A 23,696-nucleotide genomic window follows, 5' to 3' on the forward strand; every position below is an offset into this window, starting at 1 on the left:
AAGAATAAAAGAACAGCACCATCGTCTTCCAGGCTTCTGTTTGTGTTTGGGACAACACGGGTTGGAATTAGATCCATGATTCCAGCAGCAAAAGCTGTTTGGTCTTTTTTTTAAGAAAAAAATATTACATAAAATCTCAACACAAAAAATAGACTCAATCAGAGACTGCTTAATTAATGGGGCTGAAGGGGGAGAACCCAAACGCCCATCTAGCATTTGGGACACCTCCAAGAAAGTACCACATTAAAATTCCTCACAATTAAAGCCCTTCGAAAAAAAAAAAAAAAAAAAAAGCCCTTCCAGCTTTGATTCAGGTTCCACCAAGTCTGGCAAGTTTTCTTCAGGTAATAAATGCTTGCTAAAAGACTGGTTTGCAAATTCTCCCTTAAGTATCTTTCAACTGCAAGCCTCTCACCACCACCCAGGGTCTTCGCCACGTGACCATCAGGGGTGATCAAGTCACCCCATCACCTGGCCCTGACCTGCCCCTTGGATGTCACCATCCCCATGCTCCCTCTTCCAGTTTCCTCACCCACGCTGTGCCACAGCCAGACCCAGATTCTCCACATAACACCTCCATGTCTTCACAGATGCCATTCCTGCTACCTAAGATGCACTTCTCTACCCAGAAATCTCCTACCTATGCATTAAGACTCCTTGAAAATGGCACCACCTCTGTGAAGCCTTCTGAAGTTTCCCCAACAGGGCCGGCCATTCTTTGTGGGCTTCCTAACATTACACTGAACACGGTGAACTGAAATGACCTCTTTCACTTTTCATACAACACTGGCGAGATCATAAACCAGTGCCACCACAATGTAAGACGATTTAGCAGTTATCTACAAATTTTAAATGCACAGACAACTTCACCCAGCGAGTATACTTATAGCAATTTTTTTTTTCCTCCAAAACTTTATGTGAAAGGACCTTCAAGTCAACACTGTTTGTAAAACAAAAGATTGGGAACAACCTAATTTTCCATCAAAGCAAGACTGGTTAAATAAGTTACACCCCTATCATGGAATACTATGCAACTGTGAGAAACAGTGAGAACACTCTATACACATAGGTATGGGGAACTACATCCAATACATTAAAATTTGTTTAAAGGCATGAAACAGTGTACCAGTATGTACAGTACACTACCCATTAGTAGAGGTAGAGTAGGGAATGTGAAAATACACGCTTTTCTTTAAACTGGTAATGGTGGTTGCCTCTAGAGAAGAAAATGGGGTTCTGGGGACAGAAGAAGGGAAAGAGGCTGACTTTTCTCTGTACACTCTACTGTATCATTTAAATTTTGTACAATGTTCACTTGTTTAAAAAAGAAAACAGAGAAAACTAGAGAAAAAAGAAATTTCCTGCTAATGTGTAGGTCTCTCCAGTAGCCTGGAGTGCACAGGCAGAGACTACTTCCTAGTCAACTCTGTTCCCAGGGTCTATCTAGCACACAGCAGGCACTTAATAAACACTTGTTACAGGAATTATTTTAACTCTTTCTCTTATACTAAGTGAAGCTATAAAGTAGTTACTCAATGGTAATAACTTAAAAAACTAACATTTACTTAGCACTCAGTCAGTACATACCAGGCACTGTCCTAAGGACCTGACATCAACTCCTTTAATCCTTGTAACAATCCCATTGCACAGATGAGGAAAATGAGGCCCAGAGAGATGAAGTAACTTGTCCCAGGTCACATACTTGGTTAAGTGGCAGAGCCAGGATTCAAACCCAGGCCCCAAACCCATGCTCTTAAACATGAGGTTATACTATTTTTCAGATACCTAGGAATGTATTAAAATTGCTAAACACTGAATGCATTCCTTACTGAATACTTGCTGCAAAAATCCATCCTTAACTGCTTAATCATAAGCAATGTTGAAATAAAATTAGTTAGGCCACTGCCTACTTGGGGACTGAGGTATCTCTAATCCAAGTTCTGATCACTGGCTTTGCTGATTCACTATGACCCCACCCCCACTCTCAAGGGGATCCCGCTCTGGGGAAATAACACACTGACTAATGAAAGCAAGACATTGACTTGCCCACAGAATTTACCATGGAAGCTATACTTTGTTCCATAAATAAAATCCTCCATCTACACCAATCATTCCATTTCAGTGGGTGCCTGATCAAACTCTGAGGGCCTTTGGAAAAACTACCTGAAAAATGAAAAACCACACAAACACAAAAAACTTCCCCCACTACCAAGGACTTCCAATGAAGATGTCAAACATGAAAAAGACCCCGGACCCTCTCTCGTTGTCCTCATTGTCCCCAACACCACTCTTACTCCTAAGCAAAAATTCGTACATTTCCTGAAGTATTATACATTAGGTACTGTCACAAACATATTCATTCATTTTTAGGCTGGCTATTTTGTTGCTACTGTTGTTATTTTATTTTATTTTTTTTAAATTTGCGGTACACGGGCCTCTCACTGCTGCGGCCTCTCCAGTCGCGGAGCACAGGGTCCGAACACGCAGGCCCAGCGGCCATGGCCCACGGGCCCAGTCGCTCCGCGGCACGTGGGATCCTCCCGGACCAGGGCACGAACCTGCGCGTCCCCTGCATCGGCAGGCGGACTCGCAACCACTGCGCCACCAGGGAAGCCCTATTGTTATTTCTTGATGACACAGAGGGAAGCACCTTATCTGAAGTTCTCCAAATCATGCTGCTGTAGAGGTTAACTTCTAGACGAGTTTCCTATATAGTCCCAGCCATGCAATGTGCTGTCATTTCACTGGCTTTCACTCTCCAAGCCCATATTCTTCCTATCTTTGTCCCTATTTTAGGTTCCCTCCTCCCCCAAGGCCTGTAGCCCTCTGTTCACCAACAACCATAAACTAGGAATGGGACATCTTGACCAACTAAATATGCTGAATTCAAGACTGTTGCGGGGACTTCCCTGGAGGTCCAGTGGTTAAGACTTCGCCTTCCAATGCAGAGTGCAGGTTCGATCCCTGGTCGGGGGAGCTAAGAACCCACATGCCTCGCGGCCAAAAAAAACCCACAAAGACAAAAAAACACCAAAAAACATAAAATAGAAGCAATATTGTAACAAATTCAATAAAGACTTTAAAAATGGTCCACATCAGGGCTTCCCTGGTGGCGCAGTGGTTGAGAGTCCGCCTGCTGATGCAGGGGACACAGGTTCGTGCCCCTGTCCTGGAAGATCCCACATGCCGCAGAGTGGCACAAAAAATAATAATAATAAAATAAATAAAAATAAAAATGGTCCACATCAAAAAAAAATCTTTAAAAGAAAAAGACTGTTGCCATAGATGGACTGTCAATTTTCAAACTTTAATATTAATACATAGACTCAATTCAAATTTTATTTAATCTAATTCATCTTTTTTTCTGCTTTAAAAGATATTGAGATGCCATGTATTATATGATTCCATTTATATGAAACATCCAGAATAAGCATACCTATAGAGACAGAAAGCAGATTTGTGGTTGTCAGGTGCTAGGAAGAGGCAGAAATGGGGAGTGACTGCTCCTGGGTACTGGGTTTCCTCTGGAGTGATGAATCGCTGTAGAACTGGAGAGTGGGAGTAGTTGCATAACATGGTGAATGTACTTTAATGTCACTAAATTGTACACTTTAACGTGGTCAACTTTCTGTTATGTGTATTTAAAGAAACAATAAAAATCAACTTAAGACTATGGAAAAAAAAGTTAAAGGCACCATTTCTAATATATTACAGTTAGCGTAACTAAAGTAAGCATAAGGGATCTGTCTCCTATAAACAAACAAAAATAAAATCTAACTTTGTAAAAACTTTTCCTACAAAAAAAAGATATTAAGGAATAATGAAAAGCTATTTTTTAAATCTACTAATTTTGCAACAATTTTCTTAAGACTACCCAATGCTGATGAGTATTTATCCATAGCTAGTGGAAGAATAAATTGGTATAACGTTTCTGGAAAATAGCTTACAACATACCTTAAAAATGTCATACTAAATCTAAAACTATTTTAAAATAAAAGATTTATTAAAAAAAAAAATCTTCATACCCCCTTGGGCCCTTCTGGGAATCTAGCCTAAGGCAATTTTCTGAAATACAGAAAAAGCTTTTTGCAAAAACATTAATCACATATTATTTACAATGGCAAAAAATGGAATAATCTAACTGCCAAAGAATCCATGCAATGTGATATTATAGAGCCACTGTAAATATTTATGAAGTATTTAATGATTTGGAAAACTACTTATACTATGTTAAGTGGAAAAGGCAGAAGAAAAAAGTACATTTACAGTGTGACCTCAACCATATTTAAAAAGTAAATAGAAAAAAAGACTAGAAGGAAACAAAAACGTTATTAGAGGTTGAATCAGATGGGGGTAATTTCTTATCTATTTTATATTATCAAGTAGTCTACAGAGTTCAAAACACTTTTTACAATCAGGCAGAATAAGCAAAAATCAAAAAAATGGCAGAGAGGACCTTGTGATCTATCAGTACCTACTTTAACTGCCAAGCAGTACTGGAAGGAAGAAGGTGCAGAAACTGAGCTAAATTACTGGAAGACTTGGCTACTGTGGTTTTGTTTTGTTTTTGTCTTTAATAAATCCCTATGGGAGAAGAGTATACAGGAACTCCCTGTACTATTTTTGCAACTCTTCTGCAAGTCTAAAATAACTCAAAATAAGATGTTTAAATTGAATAAGTAGGGACTTCCCTGGTGGTGCAGTGGATAGGACTCCGCACTCCCAATGCAGGGGGCCCAGGTTCCATCCCTGGTTGGGGAACTAGATCCCGCATGCCACAACTAAGAGCTTGCACGCCACAACTAAAGATCCCACACGAGACAATGAAGATCCCACATGCCTCAACAAAGACCAGACAGCCAAATAAATACATAAATAGTTTTAAAAAATAAAATAGATAAACAACAAGGACCTACTGTAGAACACAGGGAGCTATATTCAATATCTCGTTAAAACCTATAATGGAAAAGAATCTGAAGAATATATAATGTATATATGTATATTCTATATATACACATATATTATATATATTATCTGAATCACTTTGCTGTAAGCTTGAAGCTAACACAACATTATAAATCAACTATACTTCAATAAAAATAAAAATTAGGGACTTCCCTGGTGGTCCAGTGGTTAAGACTCCATGCTTCCACCACTGGGGACACACATTTAACCCCTGGTTGGGGAACCAAGATCCCACATGCCACGCAATGTGGCCATAAAAGTTTTTTAAATAAAAATTAAATTTGTCTTTCTCTCAAAAGAGAATGCAGAATATAGAGGAATAATTTCCTAGGCAATAATAAAGCACATGGCTCCTTCCCTCAATAATTAAATAAAAACCTTTCCAGGAGTAGTTGCCTTCACAGACGTCACCTGCACTGCCTATCGGAACTCCTTATTCTTCAATATTTCAAAGCTTTCATCTTCACGACCTGACCTAAACACACTGCATATTTTTACTCTTCTATGTATACCTGTGGCTCCATCTGTCCAAAATGGCCCTTCTGCTTCCCCACCACCTCATGCCCCAAATTCTATGCCTAGGGACTTCCTACTTCTGTTTTGAAACCCAATTCATTTGCCACCTCCTTTGGGAAGCCTTCCCTGATACAACCCTCCCATCCCCAGTGTGGCCAGGCTTTTTGTTTTTCTTTAAGTACAGTTAAAGAACCTCTTACAAGGTTCTTTTTCTGTACTTATTCCCCAGCATTGTAGTCATTTGCTGACATGCACATTTCTTCCAGAAGTTATAAACTTCTATAACTTCTAGTCACCCTTTTCCATGCTTACTTACATTCAAGAGCTGTAGGCCAGCTTCCAGTTATCTTGAAACTCTGTTGCAAGTGAGCCCCCAAATTCACCAACGTTTCTTCCAGCTCCTGACTTTCCATTTCAGTAAAGAATTACAAATTACACACATTCCAGTGAATAGACTAACTCCACAAGTTAAGTGTCTTTTCAACTTTCTCTAAATAATCAGCAACGTTTACAATGGCCCAGCATTCACCTAGTATGAGGAATCGTTTTCCTTTCCTTCCACACCTAGAGTATGGTGGATCCAAGACACCAAATTTTTAACATTGTTCTCTAATTTGTCCATAACTCCTTTTTGCTAACTAAGAACTTTAACTTCCTCAGATCATTTCATTTGCATCACCAGTTCTATTAGTTGAATTTCTTTGTGGGATTATCTTTCATAAAGTAATGAAGATTTTCATAACTCCCAAGTCATAACCCTGAAGAGTAAAGAACCCCCAGGCTGTACTGAGCTAGGAGATTAGCCGGGCCCACTCATGTGCCAGCCAAGTGAGTTGCTCCAGACACCTGAAGGCATTGCAAATCATACTTTTTTAAAATAACCAATGATTTATCAAAGGCTTTGAAGGTTACTGACAAATAATCAAAAACACAAGTGTTACGTACCAAGGGTCTACTGAGTATGCCAATTAAAGCAGTCTACTCAAAGTTCTCTTTCAATCTGTTCCCTCTAGAGGTGTAAAGGGGTATTTTCTCAAAATATTTTCTTATATTTCTTTGAGGTCTTTTCAAAAGCCTTAAAGTTTTTTCTCTTCATAAGAACTTTCTTTTACAGATACACCAGGATATTTTTCAACACTCCTCATAAAAGTATGTCTGTCCACAGAGCTCTGGAGACGTGGATCAGTCACCCCCACGGTAAAATGTGATGACGGCTACACAGTGCTCCTCAAGATAATGGATGTGCCTGGATCGTTAATTTGCTTGTAAAGATTGAGGAAGGAGGGAAGGGAAGAACAAAAGAAGAGAGGGAAAGAGAAAGAAAGAAAAAAATATATATTGACTTTTAAACAACACAGGTTTAATGTACAATTCAAGAGTTTCAAGAAATTTCAGGTTTACAGAGGAATTTCAGTAGAAAATCAGAGAAACCCTACGCGTGATCGGTAAACTCTCCTATGAAGCTACTTCATGTATCTTTTTTTTTAACATCTTTTTTTTTTTTTTTTTTTGCGGTATGCGGGCCTCTCACTGTTGTGGCCTCTCCCGTTGCGGAGCCCAGGCTCCGGACGCACAGGCCTAGTGGCCATGGCTCACGGGCTTAGTTGCTCCACGGCATGTGGGATCTTCCCGGACCAGGGCACGAACCCGTGTCTCCTGCATCGGCAGGCGGATTCTCAACCACTGCGCCATCAGGGAAGCCCTAACATCTTTATTGGAGTATAATTGTTTTACAATGGTGTGTTAGTTTCTGCTTTATAACAAAGTCAATCAGTTAACTTCATATATCTTTTAACATTCTAAATTCATGCACCCAATTAACAAGACCAGCAACAAATGATTACCAGAAAAATTACTTCACCAGGGTGAGTGAGCACTGCAACTTTCTAGCAATAGAAGTGCTTTCCTACGATTAAACCCGTTCTTACATCATGTTATGACAAATACATATGAAACCAAGTGGGAAGGAATAGACAACTTAATTACATGGATCATCAGACAAAAGGTCTGATGGTTCAGAAAACTATCAGATTACAGCCCCCTCACCAAGACAATCTTTTTATTCAAGTCCACAATACTAGTACACAAGAAATGATAGCGTTCTTAACCTGACTAAAATTAGTGGCAACCAAACGTGCAAGCTATTCCAAACCTAATTTTATCAACATTCTAAAACTATTCAGCCAAATTACATTAAAAAAAAAAATGTTGGCTGACCCAACAGAAAAATGTATTGAGGTCAGGAATGGTCAAGTGACATAGGAAAAAATACACATGGAAATAAAACATCAAAAGATGTTCCCCTTCACTCATAACTAGTTATGAAGTGAAGTGCCATTTTCATCTTTCACATTAAAAAGTTTTATTGGTGTCAGCCAGAAGGTGGGGAAACAGGAACTATCCCACTAGTAAGAATATAAACTGATACAATCTTTTTGTAGAAAAAGCACTAAATACCAGAATTTTTAAATGTAGTTTTTGCCCCACAATTCCACTTCTAGAAACTTATCCTACAATCTCACAAAATGGACAAAGAGAAATTTGATATGTTTATTGTAGTGCTGATGCAGCACACACTGGAAATCTAAAATATCCAACATTAGGGAACTAGGTAAAAACATTAAGGCAGGCATACCATGTTCTAGGGCAAAATGATAAAAGAATGATCCACACTTAAAGATATCCTAATTGAGTTACTGAACTTCAGCAATACATAGTTCTCCTAGCAATCATGCAAAAAAGGCAAGTTCTCTCTGAGGTAAAGGGAGAATGAATTAGGCTAACCAGGCTTTTCCACACAACAAACTTCAGTGGAAGAAAACAATAGAGAAATATCCACAGAATTCTAAGGAAAAGAATGTATGACCTATTAGTATTATACCCAGCCAAGTTATCATTTATGGATAAGGACGACAGACATTTTCAAAACACATAATTCAGGGAACAGAGCAACCATGAACTCTACTGGAAAAAAAGTATATATATACACATACACACACACACACACACACACATATGTATCAGCTAATCAATGTTAAATAGATTAAAAGGTTCAAGAAAACACTGAATCCCAGATGGTGGAACAATGTTTACAAGATCTGAGGGTGCAATCCAAGAATTTTTTTTTTTTTTTTAAATAACTGAATCAACCAGAGCTGAAGCCTGGCCTTTTATCTTTTTATTTATTTACTTGGTTGCACCAGGTCTTAGTTGCGGCAGGCGGGCTCCTTAGTTACAGTGTGCATGTGGGATCTAGTTCCCTGACCAGGGATCAAACCCAGGCCCCCTCACTGGGAGCACGGAGTCTCATCTGCTGCGCCACCAGGGAAGTCTCACAATCCAAGAATTTTTTTTTAAATAAATACATTTATTTATTCATTTACTTATTTATTTTTGGCCACGTTGGGTCCTCACTGCTGTGCATGGGCTCTTCTCTGGTTGCAACGAGCAGGGGCTACTATTTGTTGCGGTGTGCAGGCTTCTCATTGCGGTGGCTTCTCTTGTTGCAGAGCATGGGCTCTAGGCGCACGGGCTTCAGTAGTTGCAGCACACAGGCTCAGTAGTTGTGGCTTGTGGGCTCTAGAGCACAGGCTCAGTCATTGTGGCGCACAGGCTAAGTTGCTCCACAGCATATGAGATCTTCCAGGACCAAGGCTCGAACCCGTGTCCCCTGCATTGGCAGGCGGATTCTTAACCACTGTGCTACCAGGGAAGTCCCCCACAATCCAAGAATTTTATACCTGGCCAAGACATCCTTCAGGGAGAGAGACATTCTTAATTCACCAAATAAGGCACCGTTTCTTAAAACTGACAACAAAATCTAGCTAACAGGGAAATGAATCCAAAAATTCAGGTATGGAAAGACTGTAGTTAAAAGAACTAGTGGGGGACATTTGAATCCCTTAAAATGTACTAAATACTGAGGGAGTTATGGTTACAGAACAGACTATAAATGCTCTAAAGACACTGACAAAGTAAAATAACAAGAGTGAGGAGGGAAAAGGGGAAGGAGTACAAATTTTCTTATTTTTCCTATTATGAAGTTCATTGATACTGCCTAGAACCAAAAGATGGAATATATTTATTTATTAAAAATAATGCCATCTTATTTGTAGAGACATGGATGGATCTAGAGACTGTCATACAGAGTGAAGTCAGAAAAACAAATATCGTATATTAACACATATACGTGGAACCTAGAAAAATGGTACAGATGAACTGGTTTGCAGGGCAGAAATAGAGACACAGATGTAGAGAACAAACGTATGGACACCAAGGGGGGAAAGTGGCGGGTGGGGGTGGGGGGTGGGATGAACTAGAAGATTGGGATTGACATATATACACTAATATGTATAAAATATACACTAATATGTATAAAATAGATAACTAATAAGAGCCTGCTGTATAAAAAAAATAAATAAAATTTAAAAATTAAATAAAATTTTTTAAAAATTTTTAAAGTATGTGATGCCATCTTGGGACTTCCCTGGTGGTCCAGTGGTTAAGACTCCACGCTTCCAATGCAGGGGATGTGGATTCGGTCCCTGGTCGGGGAACTAAGATCCCACATGCCCATGCGGCATGGCCAAAAAAAAAAAAATTGATGCCATCTTCATAATGTTTTTCATAATATTTTTCCTTAACCTATGGTGTTTTATCAAGAGCTAATAATTATTGTGGTAAAGATTATTTGAAATCTGACAACTTATTTTTCAGTTTCACTTGTTTATTTTTCTGCTATTAAATTCAAGTGAGGGGCTCCCCTGGTGGCGAAGTGGTTGAGAATCCGCCTGCCAATCCAGGGTACATGGGTTTGATCCCTGGTCCGGGAAGATGCCACATGCGACAGAGCAACTAAGCCTGTGTGTCACAACTACTGAGCCTGTGCTCTAGAGCCTGCAAGCCACAACTACTGAGCCCACATGCTGCAACTACTGAAGCCCGTGCACCTAGAGTCCGTGCTCCACAACAAGAGAAGCCACCTCAATGAGAAGCCCGCGAACCTCAACAAAGAGTAGCCCCCACTCACCACAACTAGAGAAAGCCCGTGCGCAGCAACAAAGACCCAACACAGCCAAAAATAAATAAATAAAATAAATGTTTAAAATAAATAAATAATAAAATAAAATTAATTAATAAATTCAAGTAGATGGAGAGACCTCAAGAACACTGTGCTCAGTGAAAAAAAATCAACGTCAAAAGGTTACGGCCTGCAGATTACATTTACACCACTCTCAAAATGACAAAACTGTAGGGATGGGAGAAAAGATTAGTGGTTGCTAAGAGAGAGGGTGGAGGGCTACAAATAGAGTACTAGGAAAAAAATACTCAAGCATGAGTTAGACCTTCAGCGGTGATGGGACAGCTCTGTACCTTGACTGTGGTGGCAGTTACATGAATCAATACATAGAATAAATTGCATAGAGCCATACACACATATTAATGCAGGTCAAAAAATGGTGAAAACTGAGTAAGATCTGTAGTCTAGTCAACAAATGACATGTACTAATGTCAATTTCCTGGTTTTGATATTGCACACAGCTATGTAAGGTGTCACCGTTGGGGGAATCTGGGTGAAGGGTACAACAGGAATCCTTGCACTCATTTTGCAACTTCCTGTAAGTATATAAATATTTCAAAATGTGTGTTTTTTTAAAACAGATGTACTGTTTTTCCTGGGACAATATACTCACTTGGGTTACATCTGAAGTAAATATACCTATGTAAATATGCATAGGCTTAAGAAGAAACCTAGTGCTACAGAAAAAACATGGGCTGTGTGTTTAGAATCTTGGGTCAGCATCCCATCTCTATCAACTTGCTATGTAACTTTAAACAAGCTACGTATATTACCCTCCCTGAGCCTCGGGGTCCTCATCTTCCTCAACTGTAAAATGGGAACAGACAGTAATACCTACCTTGCAGGGTGGCTGTAAGAGATGAAATGAGGTACTGTCTGTAGTATACATGAGGGCCCCTAAACAACGGCTAACACAGAGTGTAATTATGAAACACTCACAGACCTTTTTTCTCCCTCTGAGCCCCAGCTTCCTTCCCTTCCCATTAGCCTCTTTCACCTCCCTCACTTCTCTCTGCCTTGTGGGTTTCCTCAGGTACATCCACAGCTCTCACCTCACCCCACCCCTACTCCCACTTGTTCCCCAGCAGTCCTCCCAGAAGCAATCAGTTTTTGGAGCCTCAAAGGAAGTGTACCATGTGCACAGCATTTGTTCTAACAACTCCTCTTGCTTACCTGCTCCCCACCTCCACCTGCCCAGGGCAAAAATGCTGCTATCTGACCTTGCTGGCTGCATGGCTTTTGGAAAAACAGGGTGTTTACTATATTCATACTCTATTTCAAGCCTACTATACTCTCTAAATGCTGCTACTATCATTTACTAACCTCAAGGGCCTACCTTGACCTTCTTGGATTTGTTTTTGCACCTCTTTTTATTTTGCGGGGGGGGGGGCGCATCGCACAGCTTGTGGGATCTTAGTTCCCCGACCAGGGATCGAACCCAGGTCCTTGGCAGCAAACGCAGCGTCCTAACTACTAGACCACCATGAATTCCCATCACACCTGACCCTTTCAACTACCTAAATATCTGTTGAATGCTTACGGGGCACTGGAAATGTAAAGAAGACTGAGATTCATTCTGATATGGGCTCATAAAGAGAAAGAACTAATCCTCTCCACTCCCAGGCTTGGAGGGGGAGGAAAGGAGAGGAAGCCAAGGAAAGGATGGAGGAGGTTCACATTTTGCTCTTCAAACTTCTGAGTTATTTGACACTTACTACAAGAATGTAGCCTTGTAATTCTTATATAATAAAAACAAATAAATCAAAATAATAAAAGCAAAAAAAAGAGAACACCTAACTATAATCAAAGATGAGAAATGTTAAACTAGTGGCTGGAAAGCCTCAAAGAGGTCACGTTCATCATGGTAGGTAAGGTCTCTAAAAGAAGAAAAGGACATTCAAGCAGAGGGAACAGCACTGAACAAAGGCAGACATACGAAAGCGTACTCGGTGTTCAGGGAGTGACAAGTGGCTTGCTGTGGCTAGAGAACAAGATATAATTTGAGAACTCTTGAAATGATATTTCGAATTAATCACTTTAAGCATTTAATAAATCATCTTCTCCTTACTGAGAGGAGTAAAAGAGAAATTGTGAAAATCCAGGACCCATATGCTTTCCACTACTCTGCCGCGATAAAAACTTGGTCTCTGACAACACTGGGGACCCTCTGCTCAAAATAATTTGGGTTCAAGCGACATGATCACATCTGAGTTCCATGAGGTAGCTCTGGCAGGAATACAGAAAGAAGATGGTCTGGTGAAGGAAGAACCTGGAAGCTGTCAATACACCACCCATGAAAGCAAAAGATGACAATGGCCTGACCAAAATGGAGGGAATGGAGGGAAAGGCCGAGGTCAGGACACAAATAAGTTAGCTGCAGCATCAACAGGTCTACAAGTGGAGGAGTGATGGCAAAGAGGACGTTAAAGATGACTCAGGTTTATCACCTGAGTGTCCAGTGAATAAGACCATTAAGAGAACTAGGGCATGGGGGAGGAGGCGCTAACCTAAGGGAAAGATGATGGATTTGGTTTAGACATGTTTAATTTGATGTCTACAGACACTCTGGTGGATATCCAAGACTGGAGAGGGTGGTTGAGTTCTCATTGGTACACAGGTCATAGCTGAAACCATAAGAAAGAAGATCAAGGGAGACTAAACCAAGAGTTATATCATGGAAGCCAAGGGAACCAAGAAAAAGTGTTTCGGTGCGGCGGGGGAAGGACTGGTGTTTGCCAACAGCCAAAAGATGGCATAAGGACTGAAAAGAGGCTATTTATGCATTCATTGTACTACGCCAACTTATGTAAGGAACTTGAGCACCCATAGATTTTGGTATATGCAGGGGTTCCTGGAACCAAGCCCCCATGGATACCGAGGGATGACTGTATATACTGGAGGCAGCACACAGGTCACTGGTGATCTTGAAGAGTAGTGAAGACAAACAGTCTGCAGTGGGTTGCACAACAAACCACTGGTGGAGAGGAAAAGGGAGGATGAAAAAGCAGAAAGTAACAGCTACACATTCAGGAATTCCCTCCCTCTTCACCCCAGCCAGTGCAGTCATGTCTCCCTTGACTTGGACACATATGTCAACAATCCAACTACCTAAAAGTTGTCAAGATCCTTGTCCTGCCCAATGCCAATTACCTTCATCTCAACACAGCAGCATCTGCCTCCCTACCTACAGACAGAGCCAAATCCCTTATTTTACCGGCACATGGACCATCTCCTGTCATCTCCCTGTCAGTTTCTTTACCTGTCATCTCTTCCATTCCTACCAAATCCAACCACCAATTAATTAAAATTTCCTACTATTCCCAATCACCAGTTTAGAGGCTACCAAAATCAGCTTGAGATCCTCCCTTTTCTTCATCCCTTGAATCTGGAATCAGTCAGTTTTAAGTGATGATTCTCTTGGTCAAGTCTTCCTCTCCACTCCTAACTCCAAATCCAAGAACAGGCCTTTATCACATCCACACAGGCATGGTGTCCTATCTGGTTTCCCACACCAATCTAACCTACACACAGTAGATGGATTAATGTTCCTTTAAGGAAAAATCAGCCAAAAAACAAAGCCAAACTCCCTTGAGTACTACTGGAGGCCCTTCATAACCCAGCCCTTAACTGCTTTTATAAGCTTTCTCCCCAACTACTTCTTCACAAAAATCTCCACCATTGCCAAACCAGTCTGTTATACATCCTTTCTTAACACTACACATTTAGTTACACCCTTCTCTTCTGAAATACCCCCTCTGTGCAAGTTCTATTTACTCCCTTTCTCTAAAGGTCTTGAACACCCAAGACCTCCACAGCATTCCTAACTACAATGTAACTGTCTACTATGCCAGAAATTGTTCTAGACTCTCAGGATACATCAGTGAACAGAGCAAAGCTTTAGGGAGTTAATATTTTAGCATAAAGAGATAACAAAAAATAGATTTCATAAATAACATTAACCATGTAAAATGTTTAAAAGTGTAAATGCCACAAAAAGTAAAGGAGGATGTGAAGCACTGGGAGTTCTGAGATGGGATTACAATTTTAAATACGGTGGTAAGGACTGGCTTCACCGGGAAGATGACTCTTGAGAAGGCCTGAAGAAGGTCACGCTGGTCATACAGATATCTAGGGGAAAGTGCAGTCCAAGCAGAGGCAACAGCCAGGACAAAGCCCTGAGGCAGGCACACACCTGGAGCATCTGAAGGACAGCAAGGAGGCCAGGGTAGTTGAACAAAGTGAGCCAAGGGGAGAGTAGCAGGAGATGGGTTCAGAGTGTAACCATGGGCCAGACTATGGAGGGCCCAGTAGGCCATGGAGGCGCACAAGGGCCACTGTGGGCTCGCTCTAAGTGAGATGAGGAGCCATGGGAACAAAACAAAGACATGATCTGCCTTAGATTTTTCAAAGGATCACTGAGACTACTGTGTTAAAACAGTCTATCATGGGACAAGGCCAGAAGCTAGGAGAACAGTTAGGAGGCAACTGCAGTAATTCAGGCAAGAGATGATGAAGGCCTAAACTAGAGAGACAGCAGTGGAGGGAACAAGAAGTGATAAAATCCTGGCTACATTTCGAGGGTAGAAAACAATCAGCCTTCCTGATACGGACCAGATGTGGGATATGAGAGAAAGAAAGGTCAAGGATGACTCCAAGTTTTTGCCACAAGCAACTAAAAGGATGGAGCTGCCCCCAACTGAGAAAGAGAAGACTGTGGGTAGAAAAGAATTAAGGGGAAAGTCGGGAGTTGGGTTTTAGACAGGTTACATTTGACATGCCTGACAAACAAGCTTGCATGTCAAGTAGGCAGCTGGATACATGAGAACTGCGGCTCAGGAGGGAGGTCTGGCCTGGAAGCTAACTAGGTCTGAGGCCTAGAGCACTCCAGCTGTTCAAAGATCAGTGCAATGAGGAAGAAATATCCAGTAAGATGGCGGAAAACCAAAAGCACATTTTAGTGTCCTGGAGGCCAGGTGAAGAAAGACTTTAACAGAAGGGGGAGTATTCAACATGTCCAATGCTACTGACAGACTGACTGAGAACTAACCCGTGTTCAACAGCAACGGGGTGGGACCTTGACAAGTGAGCTTGGGAGAGAATGGAAGGTGAGGAATTAAAGACCACTCCTTCCTGGAGTTTTGCTGCAAAGAGGAACAAGGAAATGGGGCAGCAGCTGGCCAGGAAAGTAGGAATAAAGGTATTCACGATGAGAAAAAATAGCATGTTCGTGTATTGTGCGTATATATGCACATAAAGCCCTACAAAGTCCTAAGCACTCAACAAATGTTAATTCCTTCTTTCACTTCCACCCCAGACACCTATTATTTTCTATTATCTTTATTGATATATATCTAATCTTTGTAACTATCTGCAAACTTTCAATTAGAAGGCCCCTTTTTTCCCCCATTCAACTGTCAAACTCTTCCTAACCCTTCAAGACTCAAATATTCCTCCTGGGAAATCTTCCCTGTTCCCTGTCCTCAGGTATGCCACCTTTAAATCAATGCATTCTTCTACTATGGTCACCCTTACCACAGCCTCTCATAATTACCAGAATATATGTCCCATTTCCTCACTAAACTGACTTCTAGAGGGCAGGGACAATATTATCCCTCCTGGGGTGAAAGTGTAACAGTTGAGAGCATTGACTCTTGAGCCAGACTGCCTGGCTCTGAATGCCAGTTCTGCCACTTGCTTGCAGTGTGAGCTTGAGAAGCTGCCTAACCATTCTGGGCCTTGAATGTTCTCATCTATAAAATGGGAAATAAGAACTTCCCTGGTGGCACAGTGGTTAAGAATCCACCTGCCAATGCAGGAGGCACGGGTTCGAGCCCTGGTCTGGGAAGATCCCACATTCCACGGAACAACTAAGCCTGTGCACCACAACTACGGAGCCTGTGCTCTAGAGCCCGAGTGCCACAACTACTGAAGCCTGCGCGCCTACAGCCCGTGCTCTGCAACAAGACAAGCCACCACAATGAGAAGCCTGTGCACCGCAAGGAAGAGTAGCCCCTGCTCGCTGCAACTAGAGAAAGACTGAGCGCAGCTATGAAGACCCAATGCAGCCAAAGATAAAGAAAAAAAAAAGAAAAAAAGAAAATGGGAAATAACAATAGCCTCTGCCTCCTGGAATTGTTTGAAAGAGTAAATGAGTTAACATATGTAAACTCATTAGCCTGGCATATGCTAAATCCTATAAATACAGACTCTTTAACATATTCTATCCACAGTACCTGGGATTTTAAGCTTGATGAGAGAAGTCAATAAACAAATGAATAAACTGAGGTACTCAAAAGCTCTAGCCTACTGTACAGAATTATTTCTCTGTACCACATTAATAGTGCTTTGGGGGTCTGCTTAGCAGGTAATTTTATCATTTGAACCATGTCATCTACTAATTTTTTCAAAAGTTTTTCAAGTCATTTCTGGATATTTACTTGTCTCCAAGACAACCTCTAATGCCTTGACTGCCACAGAGACCCTCTGAGAACCGATGAACCTTTCCCTGCCACCTCCCTCCACCACCACAGCTTCTTCACGCCTCCCGCCCCGGTGCACAATCCAACACAGTTGCTGAACTAACGGAAGACACACCAACTGAGTGGCCAAATTTAAGGTCTGATTTTCCCTCCATTACAGGGACCATTCATGGAACGTGACAGTCAAAAAATAAGAAGGTAGGGCTTCCCTGGTGGCTCCGTGATTAAGAATCCACCTGCCAATGCAGAGGACACGGGTTTGAGCCTTGGTCCAGGAAGATCCCAAAATATCGCAGAGCAACTAAGCCCATGTGCCACAACTACTGAGCCTGCGCTCTGGAGCCCACGAGCCACAACTACTGAGGCCCGCGCACCTAGAGTCCGTGCTCCCCAACAAGAGAAGCCGCGGCAATGAGAAGCCTGCGCACTGCAAAGAAGAGTTGCCCCTGCAACTAGAGAAAGCCCACGCACAGCAACGAAGACCCAACACAGCCAAAAATAAAGTAAATTAATTAAAAAGAAAAATGAAAAGGCGGACTTCCCTGCCAGTCCAGTGGTTAAGACTCAGCACTTCCACTGCAGGGGGCACAAGTTCGATCCCTGGTGGGGAATTAAGAGCCCACATGCCTTGCGGCACAGCCAAACATAATAAAAATATAGAGTTCAAAAATGAGAAGACTTTGTAACCAAAGCAATCTTCTAAGCAACTAAAAAAGAAAAAAAGAAGCTAATTTAAGTAAGGGTTCAATTTTGCACAAAATTTCCATAATAAGCAAAGCTCATTTGATATTAAGTAACAACTTTTCAGAGAAGTAGTGGGAACCTCTAAGATGTTACATCACTTGAGAACTCATGGGAATTCAACCCAAAATGATGATTTAATCAAATGTAGTTAAGAGTTTAACTGTTCTAGGAATTCTGTACTGCAACTACAAATCTTTTTTAACTAGTTCTAAATTTGCAGGTCAAAATCCCTCCTCCTAGAGGGACAGTTTAAAGGAAACTCCCATGCTCCCCAGACCTCATCACTATCTCAGAACCAAATAAAATATAGTTGGATGACATTCCCAACCAACTTCCACGTGAGGAAGCACCTGTACCTCAAGGAGCACAGGCTTTGGAGAAGAGCACCCTGGACCCAAATGCCAGCTCCACCACTTGTTAAACGGGTATCCTACACCAGGTCTGTCCATCTCCTCCTCTGGTAGTAATGGCAATAACGTAACCAACCTAGCAGCGTTGGTGTGCTTAACTGATACTGAGTGACTGAAAGAAAAACCAAATAAATGAAAAACAGCTAGCTTAGTGTAGATACTTAATAAATGGTAGTTCTATCATATTACACCATTTTCATCTTACTAGCGAGTTGAAGGTTTTTTTTTTTTTTTGCGGTACGTGGGCCTCTCACTGTTGTGGCCTCTCCCGCTGCGGAGCACAGGCTCCGGACGCGCAGGCTCAGCGGCCATGGCTCACGGGCCCAGCCGCTCCGCGGCATGTGGGATCTTCTCGGACCGGGGCACGAACCCGTGTCCCCTGCATCAGCAGGCGGATTCTCAACCACTGCGCCACCAGGGAAGCCCCGCAAGTTGAAGTTTTAAAAAGAAGATATTACAAAGGCCCAAACTTACTTGCCAACTCTTTAAAGTCTCTTTAAAGTAAAAGTGTCAAGTCATTAAGAAATGGAAAAAAGTTCCTGGAATAAAGAACTGTGATCCCAGGCAAAAGACCCTCCTCCGGGAAGACACAAATCAGACAATGGCTTCCTTGCATTCAGGGACAAGGCCTGCCCCATCCACACCCCTGAACCTGGGACACCTACAGGAGATAAACCCCTGGTGTCAGCACTGCAAAACGGATGTAATTTGAGTCCTATTCACCTTACATCTGCTGTGGTCACCCACTGCGTGCTAAAATAAGTGAGGGGTAGGTTACAGAAAACTTGACTCAAAACTCACCTCAGAAAAAATTGTAAACGGTAATCGTGAAGTCAACTACTAATACTTTACAATTAATTGCTCAAAGGTGGTCATTTTCATAATGCTCTCCTGACTGCCAATTAAAATGAAACCTGAATACAAGAGTGCTTGGCCAGCTTAAGTCGATAAACAATAAAATTCTGTCCAAAGGTCCTAAAGCAACGTTGTCAGCTACCCGAGGGGAGGTACGTGTCTGTCTTGTTTACCTGACATTCGCTAGAGCCTCGAATGTAGTGGCTACTTAAAATTCATTAAAAGATTTGTACACCCCTGTTCACAGCAGCATTACTCACAGCAGCCAAAAGGTGGAAGTAATCCAAGTGTCCATCAACAGATGATCGGATAAACAAAATGTGGTCTACACACACAGTGGAATATTATTCAGTCTTAAAAAGGAAGGAAATCCTGACAGATGCTACAACACGGAAGACCCTCGCAGACATTATGCTAAGTGAAATAAGGCAGTCACAAAAAGACAAAAACTGTACAATTCCATTTATATGAGGGACCTAGAGTAGTTAAATTCATAGAGACAGAAAGTAGAATAGTGGTCACTAGGGGACAGGGAAGGGAATGAGAGTTACTGTTTAATGGGTACAGTTTCAGTTTTACAAGATGAAAATAGTTCTGGGGATGGACGCACACAATGTGAATGTACTTAATGCTACTGAACTATACACTTAAAAATGGTTAAAATGGTAAATATTATGTTATGTATATTTTACCACCATTTTAAAAAATTCATTGAAAGAATCAATGAAGGATTACTGAATACTACTTTCATCATTCACTAAATATTACACCTCATACCTTTAGATTATTCATTAGAAAATCCCCGTCTCCACATTTTATAGCTGAGGAAACTGGGACTCAGAGAGCTTAACTGATCTGCCACTATCCTACATACAGTATCTATTATACAGTGCTGCATGGCATTAATGGTGCATTTTATCTGACTGCTTGTAAGCCCCACGAAGGCAAGGACTACACCTTAGGTCTTCTTTCCCTGCCCAGAACCTAACACATAACCCACAGGCCCCTTGAAACTTCTGAAAACCCCACTGGCCTGAACAGCTACATTACAGATGTTACTGCATCCCCTTCTCTACTAAACCACTAGTGTGGAAGATGTAAAATGGGCAACCTTAAGAACACTTCTGTAACTGGAGGTGGTCAAACACAGGGCAGGCAACCACCCCCTGTGGGCTTACTATGTACCAAAAGCTGGGGCAGATAAAAGCTCAGACAATTTCATCTTTGAGTGAACTGAGTCTACTGCAATAGACTATTACAATAACAATAAAACAAATGCTTAAAAACAGATGTGACTGCACAAACCTAAGGGAGTACTGACAGTGCCTTTGGGTCTGGAAAATGTGGAATGTTACCTTCAGAAGTGGTTTCTGAACTAGATCTAGAAAGATGAAGAGTTCTCCAGGCACTACCAGGGAAAAGGCCAGAGCATGTAGCAGAAAGAAAGGCAGAACGGGTGTCAAAAGAATAGGACAGTTCCTGACTTTGATTCCTAGTTCCTATGATCTAGGTAAGCGACCTCTGAAAACCACAAACCCTCTCAGCTGCCCCGTATATAAATCTACAGCAAGACCTCCTCCAGCTCTGTTTAGTGTGTTCTATCAAATAGGAGCTCTGAAATCAGACTGCCTGGGTTCAAATCTTGACACTGTTACTTAAGAGTGACCTTGAGCTGGGTAATTAGTTGCTCTGTGCCTCAGTGTCCCCACTTCAGAACACGGGGCTGCTGTGCTAATTAAATAACACATGTCAATCACTTTAGCACAGGCCTGGCACATAGTAAGCCCTCAATAAATAAATGATAGCTACCATCATGATAAGCTGCTACAATGCAAGAAAGGCAAACACCAGATGCAAGGGTTGTGTCCGCTCCGCGTCCAGGTCCCTCCCAGTTCTGAGCGATCCCGAGGGGGAGGGGGGGGATGGGAGCTCAGAGCCCGGCTGCAAACCCTGCACGCATGTGTCACTGTCGGGCTCGGCACGCGCCTCTCCCCGCCCCGGGGAGAAGCGATGGCTCAGCAGTCCCGGGCCCGCTCCCACCGCTCAGACCCGACACCCGGGAGAGAAGGGGCTCCGACCCCACTTACCATGCTGGCCGGGGGAGAGGGCTGCTCAGGTGAGCTAGCTCTCGGGCTTCGGACACGTCCCGCTCGCACAGTTCAGGTCATGGTCCCGGCAGACTCGGGAAGTCCCCCACCCATGCAAAGACAACCGCCTCCCCACCCGGGCCCCGCGGGGACCCTCTATAAAGAGCGCGGCCCCCCGGCCCGCCTCATCGGGGACCCCCGGAACAATTCATCCAGACCCACCCGCCCCTCCGCAAGGAAACTGAAAAAGCAGGAAATGGGGCTCGGAGGCCGGCGAGGAGAGCAACGGCTCGGGGCCCCCCGCCCGGGCCCGACCCCCAATGGGAGGCTCTGGGCCCAGGCAGGGGCTCCCCGGCCCCAGCGTTCAGAAGTGGCGGTGGGCCCGACCCCGAGGCTAAAGGGGCGGACGCTGAAGGGGCCTTGGCGGCGCAGCCCGAGCGGCCGGCTCAGGGGAAAGGCCCGAGGGCCCAAGCTATCCTTGCCGCCTCAGCCCACACGGCCGCCGCCACCGCCCCCCGGAGCATCCCTGCGCACGCCCGCTCTAGAGCTGCCCGCTCGCCGCGGCCACCCCCAACCAACAGCCCCAACGCGCCGGAAGTGGCGAGTGCCCGGCGCGGCCCCACGGCGCGGCCGCCGGGCTGCGGCTCTGGAACCGGACCAATCCGGAATCGAGCGGGCGGAGGCCGGGGGGGGCGCGGGGCGGGGCCGCACCTGACGGCTCCCTCTGGCCCCGCCCCCATTCTGCCCCGCCCCGCGCCCGGCGCCCTCCGCCAGTCCACGCGGGCCGGCGGCCATGTTGGTAAAGGAAACCGGACCTGCCACCTTGGTAAAGTGGCGATTTCTCTTTCGTTTCCTGAGCTCATTCATTCCCCATATCTTCATGGAGCGCCTTCTGCGTGCCCAGCACCCGTCTAGAAGTCGGCGGCACGCAGCCTCTGCCCTTGTGGAACTTACATCCTTTCAGCCCACACATTTTAACCCTGTCGTGGACCTGGCGCCAATGTGGGTGCTAGGACTAGGGTAGTAAACAAGACTACTGTAGTCTCTGCCCTCAAGGAGGCAAATAAACAGCAAGTAGAGAGCAAGTGAATAAATTAATTGTAAGAAACGAGGAGTGCTGTGAGTGAAATGAACGCAACAAACACGCAGGGTCCCGAGATAGAAAATGGAAGGGAGGGACGGAAATGTAAACTGAGGCCTGAAGGATAAAGTCAGTAGCGGGAAGCGTGATCAAAGTCGAAGGAACAGCAACGTCAGAGGATCTCAGAGGGCAAAGGTGTGTTGGGTTCCTGTTCCTTTCCTCCAACCACTTTACTTATGAAAGTGCTGAGTTTAAGAAACAGAAACAAGAAACAATCCCAGGCAGCAGAGGTGCTGCTAGTGTCCATAGACTGGATAGTAAATCTGTATAGTGGCTTTCAAACTCCAGCATGAACCAGAATCACCTGGAGGGCCTGTGAAAACACTGATTGCTGTTCCCCACTCCTAGAGCTTCTAATCAGTAGAAGCTCATTTACATTTCTAACAAGTTCCCAGATGATGCTTATGCTGCAGGATCACCCGTGGAGAACTGCTGATATAACTCATGGCTACAGAAAGCAACCGCTTTCCTTTACTCTTTCATCAAATATTGTTGCCCACTAAGTGACAACCACTGTTCCAAAGATTCAGTGCTGAGCAAAACAGACACACTGGGGCCCTCATGGAATAGAGAAACAAATTATTTTAAAAGTTTTACAAAATAAGTTGGGCTTCCCTGGTGACGCAGTGGTTAAGAATCCGCCTGCCAATGCAGGGGACAAGGGTTCAAGCCCTGGTCCGGGAAGTTCCTACATGCCGCGGAGCAACGAAGCCCCTGCACCACAACTACTGAGCCTGCACTCTACAGCCCGCGAGCCACAACTACAGAAGCCCACGTGCCTAGAACGCGTGCTCCACAACAAGAGAAGCCACCGCAATGAGAAGCCCACGCACCACAACGAAGAGTAGCCCCCGCTCTCTGCAACTAGAGAAAGCACGCACGCAGCAAGGAAGACCCAGCACAGCCAAAAATAAATAAATAAAATTAATTAATTAATTAAAAAAATAATAAGTCATCACTTACAATTGTGATAAGAGCATTAAAGTAAAATACAAACCACTTGAGAGTTAATAGCCAAGGGATCTAAGCTAATCTTGGGGGTTGGGATGGAGAGGCAGTTAGGAAGTGACTTTTATTTAGCTGTGGCCTGTAGGACATGTTGTAGTTTCCTAGGCAAAGAGAGGGGACATAGAATCTCCTAGGCAGCATAAACTGCATGTACAAGAGAAGCCATCTCAGAAGATAAACAGGCACTTCCCTGGTTGCCCAGTGGTTAAGACTCCGGAGAGTGCCACAACTAAGAACGGGTGCAGCCAAATAAATATATATATTTTTTTAAAGAAGATAAACAGATGAATCAGGATCGATGCCAAGTGACTTGTCCTTTCTTGGCTCAGTTTAGTGAGATGAGCAAAGGCTTTAGGATGAGACAGATTTGAAGTGGGAAACCCAGCTCTTACCGCTAGCTGAGATATATTG

At 43.3% G+C, this 23,696-nt stretch overlaps 1 protein-coding gene across 2 annotated transcripts in view; it reads right to left on the reverse strand.

The window, feature by feature from the left end:
* The window catches only part of XPO6 (exportin 6), a 110,129-nt gene extending 88,319 nt beyond the window's left edge, over positions 1-21,810 (reverse strand). For both annotated transcript variants that reach the window (XM_059038164.2, XM_059038163.2), the window contains exon 1: positions 21,137-21,810. In XM_059038164.2, coding sequence (XP_058894147.1) covers positions 21,137-21,139 — 3 coding nt within the window. In that variant the 5' untranslated portion in view covers positions 21,140-21,810. The remainder of the gene's footprint in view (positions 1-21,136) is intronic.
* Positions 21,811-23,696: the final 1,886 nt, after the last annotated feature.

This window comes from Kogia breviceps, chromosome 14 (genome assembly GCF_026419965.1).
Source record: "Kogia breviceps isolate mKogBre1 chromosome 14, mKogBre1 haplotype 1, whole genome shotgun sequence".
Classification (NCBI taxonomy): domain Eukaryota; kingdom Metazoa; phylum Chordata; class Mammalia; order Artiodactyla; family Physeteridae; genus Kogia; species Kogia breviceps.